This window comes from Ursus arctos, unplaced genomic scaffold (genome assembly GCF_023065955.2).
Source record: "Ursus arctos isolate Adak ecotype North America unplaced genomic scaffold, UrsArc2.0 scaffold_32, whole genome shotgun sequence".
NCBI lineage: Eukaryota > Metazoa > Chordata > Mammalia > Carnivora > Ursidae > Ursus > Ursus arctos.
In genome coordinates this window covers 18,276,481-18,284,959 of record NW_026623008.1, presented here as the reverse complement: position 1 = coordinate 18,284,959, position 8,479 = coordinate 18,276,481, and the positions used below count along the sequence as shown (strand labels likewise).

Genomic DNA, 8,479 nt, shown 5'->3' with positions numbered 1-8,479 from the left:
GTGGGTGTCCTGCTTGTCTCCAACTTTCTTAACCTAAGCCCCCTTTTCTAAGTAAACACTGCATTGACAGAGATCCTGGGACGTCCGCGGAGGGGCGCTGTCCCGCAGCTCCACGGAGTCCCCATGTGATCGCTCTCTTCCACCGCTGGTCACTGGTCAGGAAGAAGTGGCCGTGAAGCATCCAGGGAGGCTCAGCCCGAGTTTGCCACTTCCCAGAGGGCGGAGGCAACGGCCTAGTCTGCATCGGCCCAGCAGACAGTCGCACAGCCGGGACTGGGCCGCACGAAAATCCCTCTTTACCACCAGCTTCAGCAAAGAAAACAGGCTCACAGGTACCCGGATGCAGCAGCTCCGCCCCCACCCCCCCGGGGGACGATGACGCATGCGCGTCCAGAACTTTGGGCACAGCGGGCGGGGCGGGGCGGGGCGCGGGAAGAGATTGGGGGGGAAAGGGCGGCGGTTGGGCGAGAGGGGAGCCACGCCCACCACGCCAACGTTTCTGCGCATGCTCTGCGCGTCGGCTTCTGGTACTTTTCGACGCATCTGCGGATTGAAAGGTCGGCGGTGGAGGTTGTGAGTCTGTTTTTCAAGAGAAGCTTCGAAAGTCCTCTCTTCGTCCTCAACTTCGAAAGGAAGGCGTCCTTTGGTCCTTTCTTTTCGTCTTCGGTGTGGCGTTGACGGCCTGTGGTGGTAAGTTTCCTGGTGACGGGGTCGGTCCCAGGTACGTGGGGCGGGGGTGACGCACAAAGGGGCCAATGGCAGGGCGGGCCGGCTGGCCTTTGGGGTCGCCACCTCCCGGAGTCGGAGCGGCTCAGTTAGTTTCTTGGCTTGGGGCCCGTCCGCGCGACTCACTTCCGGTACCCCCCCCCCCGGTTGTTTTTAGGCGCCGAGTTTCCGGGCAGGGATCCTCAGAGACGGAGGGAAGCTTGCAGCCTCGGGCCGAGATGTCTCAGTACGTGAACCACCTGTGGCCCGGTTCGCTGCAGGACAAAGAGTCCCCCTCGACGTCTCGGTCGGGCCGGTCCAGCCGCCTGTCCTCGGCGTCCAGGAGCCGCTCGTCTTCCGGGAGCGCTCGGTCCGGCTCCAGCGGCTCGAGCCGGGCGTCGTCGCGGGTTCGGACCCGGAGGAGAAGCAGGTCCAGGTCCTGGTCCAGGAGGCTCCACCAGAGGAAGTATAGGCGCTACTCGCGCTCCTACTCGCGCAGCCGGTCGCGCTCCCGCGGCCGCCGGTACCGGGACAGGCGCTACGGCGCGTCCGGGAGATACCGCCAGTCGCCGTCGCGACCCCGCTCCCGCAGCCGGTCCCGCTCGCGGGGGCGCTCGTATTACCGACGGGCCTCCGCGCTGCCGCGGGGGCGGCGCTTCTATGGCTTCGGCCGCTCCGTGTGCCCGGAGGAACGCAGGAGTTGGAGGGCTAGGTCCCGGACCAGGTCGCGGAGCCCCACCCCTTTTCGCTTGAGTGAGAAGGGTGAGTCATCTGCCGCGAATCTTACCATCGCACCCTCGTACGTGGTTGGCGACAGCACGAGTACGCTGGGGGACCAAAGTTGCCGTGTGGTGTGGCTGTTTCCATTGCTTTTGGCGCCTGTAATTTTAGTAGTTTGTTGGGAGCAAAGAGGGAAGGGACACATAAAGCAGATTAAGGGCAATTAAAAGCGCTCTATTTGGTCCCCAGTTTTAAAGTGGACGTTCTTTTCCCCTGGGGGTTAGAAGTCGACTGTGGTATTAAATAGCTTGCGGTGGTGGAAATCTTTTTCCTAGTGGCTGGCCCTTCTCAGTGGAGCCTTTTTAGGTATTACTAGTGACTTACATTATTGGGCTTAAGCTTTTGTTGTCTATTGAGTGGGAAGAAGAGTATCAAAACTTTTTTTCCTCAGTACCCTGTTACTGAAACAAATAGATTTTGTTCCAGTATTTTATTTACTTATTTAAGGTTTTGTTTATTAGCACGAGCAGGGTGAGGGGCAGAGGGAGAAGCAGACTCCTGCTGAGCAGGGAGCCCAATAGGAGGCTCTATTTGGGACCCCGGGATCGTGACCTGAGCTGAAGGCAGATGCTTAACCGACTGAGCCACCCAGGCACCCCAGTTCCAGTATTTTAATACAGATGATTGTTTTAGTGCGGGATAAGATACAGAACAGAAAAAGACACGCAAACTAAAACTTTTAGGAGTTTGGAAATGGATTTAGATATGTATCTGTATTGGTTCATTCATTGTGACAATTGCGCCGTGTGTAAAATCTATTACAAAAGAACTTGATGTTCAGAGAGACAGATTTGAAGAGAAAGGGAAAACAATTAGGAAATTCAGGCCTTCGGTAAACAACTGAAAACCAGTTGAGATTATTTAAGGATGCATGCTTGCTTTTCTCAGCAAAAAATGAGGTAGAGAATTTTTTGTTATAGCTGTATTTTACCCACTAAAAAAATATTTAAATGTCTTTATTGTTAGCCTAAATAAATAAAGCACAAGCTTGTTTTGTGATTTGGCATTCTTTGGGGAAAGTACTACAGGATTAAGAGGGTAAACGAATGTCTTGTCTTGTTTTTGTAGATCGAATGGAGCTGTTAGAGATAGCGAAAGCCAATGCAGCAAAAGCTTTAGGAACAGCTAACTTTGACTTGCCGGCTAGTATCAGAAAAGTTCTTGAATCTAAAGAGACGAACCATGGAACAGCTGTGCCAAACAGTGGTGCAAAGTTTGAGGTAAGTATTCTAGGTTTATCCAAACAAAATCTTGAGAAAACTGTTAGAAAGATCTAATTAGCCATTTTTATTTGATTTATCTTAGAGTGCTTCTTGGAAAACCTAAATATATTTTGTTAAGATCAAAATAGCAGCTCTAGAAAGAGTCTCTCCCCCATGAAAATGGGAGATATGTGATCTTTATTTTCATGTGACACAGTACAAATCATTTTCATAGTTGTAGGTGGTATTTGGCGATTTCTGTATAGCTATCGAATTTTTCTCACTAGCCTTTATGGAGTATTTTATCTGTAGCTTTCATTTGCAGCATTATGTTCCCACAAATTTTGTATTCAGCATACAGTATAGTTTATCTGCTTTATTTCTGTCTTATAGAAATCATGAATGTGGTCTCCAGACATTGATGAAGAAAATCTGTTGGTAATTGATAACATGGGCAAAAGCATCAGAGGTTTCACTGATTCGAAGTTTACTTTCACACACTGAAAGTTTAGTTTTTTGTTGGTAGATCCATGTGCATGCTAGAATTTGGTATAGGTACCATTTTGATAAGATACTGAAGACAAATTTTTTTTTTAAACATTTTGTAATGGTGGGGCATCTGTGATACAGATGTCCTTTTCATAATATATGCAGTATATTCCAGATGCTTTGAGAGATTACAGAAGAAGAGGCCTGCTTCACTTGCAGATAAGTTTATTATAATTCTCCAGAAATGTGCAGGATATGCATTGGCAAATTGCACTCTGGTCTTAATTATATGAAATAGAAAGTATAAAATTCATAGCCTTCAAGGTTTTAAGGTAGTTATGAGTTTGATAGAATCTTAGTTAAGATAGGATCATCTAGAGAACATCTTTCCTATCATTCAAACCCAGATGTGGGTTTGCTTAAGTATTTAGTAGTAAATAAGATCTTAGTAGAGTTGTTTTTTTCATATGGTTAGGTTTCCAACTGGCAAATGCCTTAGTTCTTTTGAAACTAGGTACTTTCTGGTATGACTTTACTTTCAGAGTTAATTGAATTTGCATTAGGGGAATATTATACTGTTTTATTGGGGAAGAGTTTCTTAAACTGATACTGAATCAGTTTTGTTTTAAGGGGAAAGCTGGAATACTAATGTTGTTTAGGCTGTTAACTGTATGATTAGATCCAATTCGATTTGTGTCTCTACAACTAAATTTATTATATACGGTTGGGCTGCATTTTATACAGTACCGTAAACCAAGGGTATGGTTTTTTAAAAGTATTTTTTCTCTTACCTGTTTAGCTGTCGGAAAAACTAGGAGAAGATGGAACTAAAAATCCCAGTGAAAAGCCTTCCCAGCAAAAAAGCATAGTTTTTAGCTCTAATGTAAGTATATCTAGGCATTGACTACTCAAAAATTGGACTTGGGGGCATAATTCTATTATGTGGGCTTTTATTTTTGTTGGAAGGCTCATTGGTTTTGTGGTGGTAATTAGGGGTCTACTAAACCACTTCAGATAGAATAAACCATTCATAATTTTTTTGTACCATTCTTACAAGTGACCGGTATACTGGCTCCTGCTGTATCTGATACATTTTTCCTATCAGTATTTTACTTTTCTTTTGCACATTCCTTCTGTACTTGTTGAACTATTTAAAAAGCACATTTCAGAAAACCCTGTAATCAGAATATTTTAAAATCAGCCAAGGCTTAAACAAAACTGAAAACTCTTTCAGCATATTATTTTGTAATATACTTTGCATATGTCTGATTTTTTCCTAGTAGTTTTTAAAGTAGGCTTTACAGTTTGATTGGATCATGTGATAAATGTGGGGTCCATTCTTTGTGTTTGGTTGGTGTCTCAAGTTTTAATCTTTAATGGAATTACTTAGTGTATTTTGTAAAAAGCAAGTATTTTGAGTACAATGTATGTGTTTGCATAGCTAACTTAAGAATTTCTTCTCTTACAGAATTCTGTAGCAAAACCAATGCTTCAGAAATCAGCTAAAGCTACTGCTGAAGAGACCTCTTCAGGATTCCCCAAAATAGATGAGAAAAAAAGTCCATATGGACTGTGGGTACCTGTCTAAAAAAAGAAAACTAATTATAAGGTTGGCTGAAATGCACTTTATTGCAAATGTGTGTTCCTGGCATTATTCCATCTCTGGGAGTCATTTAGTGGTAATTGTTGCAATTACGAACAATGACACAGAAATATGTAAATCCTTAATATTTAAATATTAACATTTTAGATTTCTTTTATAGATAAGAGATAACACACGGACCAGAGGATTCATACAGGTGGGAGTCTTGTACATAGAATTGTAAATGTTTTGTATGATATCAGTTAGTTATGCAAAAGCAAAATTTATAAGAACAGTAATTGATTTGTTTATATTTGTTAATAAATTTCTTGTTTTTTAAATTTGTGTCACTTTGTTATGTATGTGTATATATTACGTAATGAGTCTTTATTTAAAGAAGCGTAAAGTGTCTCTTGTTTAAGCCTTGCTAATCCCAAATCCCAATCCATGGACTGACAGCATAGGGTTCACTGACCTTACCTGGAGTTTGTGTGAAATGCTAAAACTCAGTTCTCCATCCCAGAGCTGAATCTTAATATTCCCAGTTGATGTGGGTCTTCATTTTGAGAAGTTAGGCCTAAAATTTATGGAATTCTGACATAGTTTTGTCCTAGATGAGTTAAACTACAAGTTTTAGGGCAGGAAGCTTCAGCCAGAGAGGTAGAAATGGAATGCCTCTTTGAGCTCTAAAATCTGTGATGTTAGCTGCATTTCTTTATTATGGTTTTTTTTTTTTTGAAAGTATGTTTTTCTTATTTGCTTTAGCTCTTTTGCCACCAACTTGGGTAGTCTCTTGAATTTAGGAAATAAACCAATTTCCAGTAGGCAGGGGTGGTAAGGTAGAGAACAGGATAGGCAGAATATTAGAGACAAAACAAATAACTCAGGAAAAGAAACAGGCAAAGTCCTGAATTCTTAAGTAGAAGGGACAGTAGGGAAGGTTCTGAAGTGGGACTTAATTTGCTGTTTACTAAAGCTGTGCTGTCGAGTATTTTACCTGTACTTTCCAATAACACAGCCACTGGCCCCACGTATAATTACTTTACATCCAGTTTCTCAGTCCTACTAGCCAGTTCTGAAGTGTTAAGACTAGTGGCTGTGTTACCGTAAAGTACAGATAATAGAACGTTTCTATCCTGAAACATTGTGTGGGAAGGAGCTGCTGTAATAAAATTTGACCTTATGAAAAGTGTAAATGGACAATGAACAGGGGAAATTCCTGTAAGAAAGGGTTGCTCCTCTGGGTAAACATGTCCATTTTACATCTAGGTTAACAGTAGTTACCAGGAGGGGGACATGTTCCTAAAGGAGTACGGAAGTTTATGCTGTAGGTTCATTTTTATTCTAAGGAGACCTGAGAACATCGGTAGGCTGGCCTGGTTACAGCCAAATTCAATAAAACATGACGATTTGAGTTGTAACTGAAAATGTGGCTAATATGAACACCTTGTTAGTATCTTTAGTTGGTATCCTTAGCAAAGTTGCAGAGGATTTCCTGGTGAGGGAGACTTTGGAAAAGAATTTCTGATGTGGTAACAATCTTCTTCACCTTTGTTTCGCTGGTAACAGCATTCGCTCTGATTATGACATGTATTCGAATACTGCCCTTAACGGCTAAGTGACTGGACAAGTCATGTAGCTTCTTCAGCCAAACTCCTTCAGTATATAAGAAAGGTCTGGCTAATTGCCACTTCGGATACTTCTGCAGTGATTTTTATCTTCGACATTCTTCACCATCAGCTTCTCCTGTTAGCACACTTGAGGCTTTGCTATTTCCTCTTTCATTTCTTAAGTCTGTTGGCTCATTTTCTCTTACTGTCTAGTGTCCTGAAAAGAGTATGGTTTATATTCATTTTTTTTTTTTCCCCATAATTGCCCTATCAGGTACTAACAGTGTTCTTGTCTAAGTTCACCTTGTCTGTTGGGTCTAGCTGGGTCTGTGGTGTTTCCTCTGTCCTGGGCTTTGTAACACAGAAGATAATGTACTGTGTGTGTAAACCCAGACTGGCTCTCATTAGGTTAAGTGGGATGCAGTTGCCCAGGTGTGCTACCTGTTCCCGTGTGAATGGTGGACAGTATAGCAAGGTGGTGCTGATGGTGCGAAATTGTACCAAGAGACTAGATTCAGTGCTTTCTAGTGGAAATGAGGAACCATATTGAAGAAGGTAAAAGAATTAGTGTAACTTTTTTGCCCCAGTAGATCTAAAATGTCATTTCAATATTATAAGAATTAGTGGCATTTTACTTTTTTTGTACTAGGTATTGTGATCAGCGTGTATTTTACACTTAAAGCACACCTCAGTTTGTCCTAGCCGCTTTTCAAATCACATATGGTGGGTGGCCACCATCCTGAAAAGCACATCCCTAGATTGGTTCAGGTGTTAAACCTTTTGCTTTTTTCTTTAATAAAAGTGTGAACCGGAGGAACTGTGTCTAACTCACCATAGCATGCTGTCCTTTCATTTTCTTTGCTGGAAACCTCTATTAAGCTTATCTAAAATAAAACTTGGTCTTAACGAGTGCTTTTCACTCTATATAGAGTCCTTCCTCAGAATTTCCGTTCACTCGGGGATTTACATGCGTTTATTTCCTTTGACCTCTTCATTTCCTACACTGGTTCTTTGTCCTTTGCCCACTGTTGGGATTGTATCCTTGGCCTGCTGCTCTCTCTACAAGCTCGGCAACATCCTCCACGCCGCCTTCAACTACTACCGTCTACTGACTGAAAATCCGTTTCCTGAGTTTGTTCCAGTGCCTGCTGCCCAGCTCTTCAAGATGAACCTTTCCTGTACTGAGCTTACTTCAGGTTGCTTATTTGACCCTCCACCCAGTCACCTTCGGAGTGGTCCTCAAATCAGACTGGCATCTTCGCTTTTGGTTGAAGCAGCAGTCAGTGGCTGTTGGGGAGTGCTTTTCTCCTCTGGAGAAATGTTTCCTTTACTCTTTTAAAGATTTTATATGATTTAAGAGCACAAGCAGGGGGATAGGGAGAAGCAGACTCCCCTGTGAGCAGGGAGCCCCAATACCGGGCTCAATCCCAGGGCCCCAGGAATCGTAAGCCGAGCCGAGGGCAGACCCTTAATCAACTGAACCACTCAGGTGCCCCTATTTTTCCTTTAAATCCAGATAATTAAGATTTCTATGAAGCCTATCCTTATTGTTCCCTCCTCTTTTCCCTTAGTACACTGGCATTAAATATTTTCTTGGAAAATACCGGAGAACCAAGTAAAACAGGCCGGTTATTAGGTTTTTTGAGAAGACTGGGCAGCAAAGGTGTGTATTTGTCTTCAATTTTTTTTTATTAAGATGTATTTATTTTGGAGATAGCACTAGTGGGAGAGGGAGAGGGAGAGAATCTTGAGCAGAGAACACAAGCAGGGGGCAACAGGCAGAGGGTTGTTCTTCCCTGAGCAACGAGCCCCACATGGGACTAGATCCTGGGAGCCTGGGTTCATGACCTGAGTGGAAGGCAGATGCTTTTTTTTTTTTTTTTTTAATTATGATATGTTAGTCACCGTACAGTACATCATTAGTTTCTGATGTAGTGTTCCATCATTCATTGTTTGGAAGGCAGATGCTTAACTGACTGAGCCACCCAGGTGTCCCTTGAATTATTATTATTTTTTTTTCAAGGAGTTATGCGTGTTTTTTGTTTGTTTTTGTCAAGAGTGAGAGAGCACACAAGCAGGGGGAGAGGCAGGCACAGGGAAGAACAGGCTCC

General features: G+C 43.0%; 1 protein-coding gene across 2 annotated transcripts; it reads left to right on the top strand.

Moving 5' to 3' along the window:
• Positions 1 to 497: 497 nt before the first annotated feature.
• RSRP1 (arginine and serine rich protein 1) lies at positions 498 to 5,099 on the top strand. 2 transcript variants are annotated; one of them, XM_026517015.4, is made up of 5 exons: positions 498 to 690; positions 884 to 1,467; positions 2,554 to 2,705; positions 3,976 to 4,059; positions 4,645 to 5,099. In XM_026517015.4, exons 2-5 carry the CDS (start codon positions 945 to 947, stop codon positions 4,762 to 4,764), a joined length of 879 nt encoding a protein of 292 aa, XP_026372800.2. In that variant the 5' UTR covers positions 498 to 690; positions 884 to 944; the 3' UTR covers positions 4,765 to 5,099. The 2 variants fall into 2 exon arrangements, 1 of the variants encoding a protein (XP_026372800.2); XR_008956769.1 differs by lacking the exon at positions 4,645 to 5,099 and having other exon boundaries at positions 502 to 690; positions 2,554 to 3,125.
• The last annotated feature ends 3,380 nt before the right edge of the window (positions 5,100 to 8,479 follow it).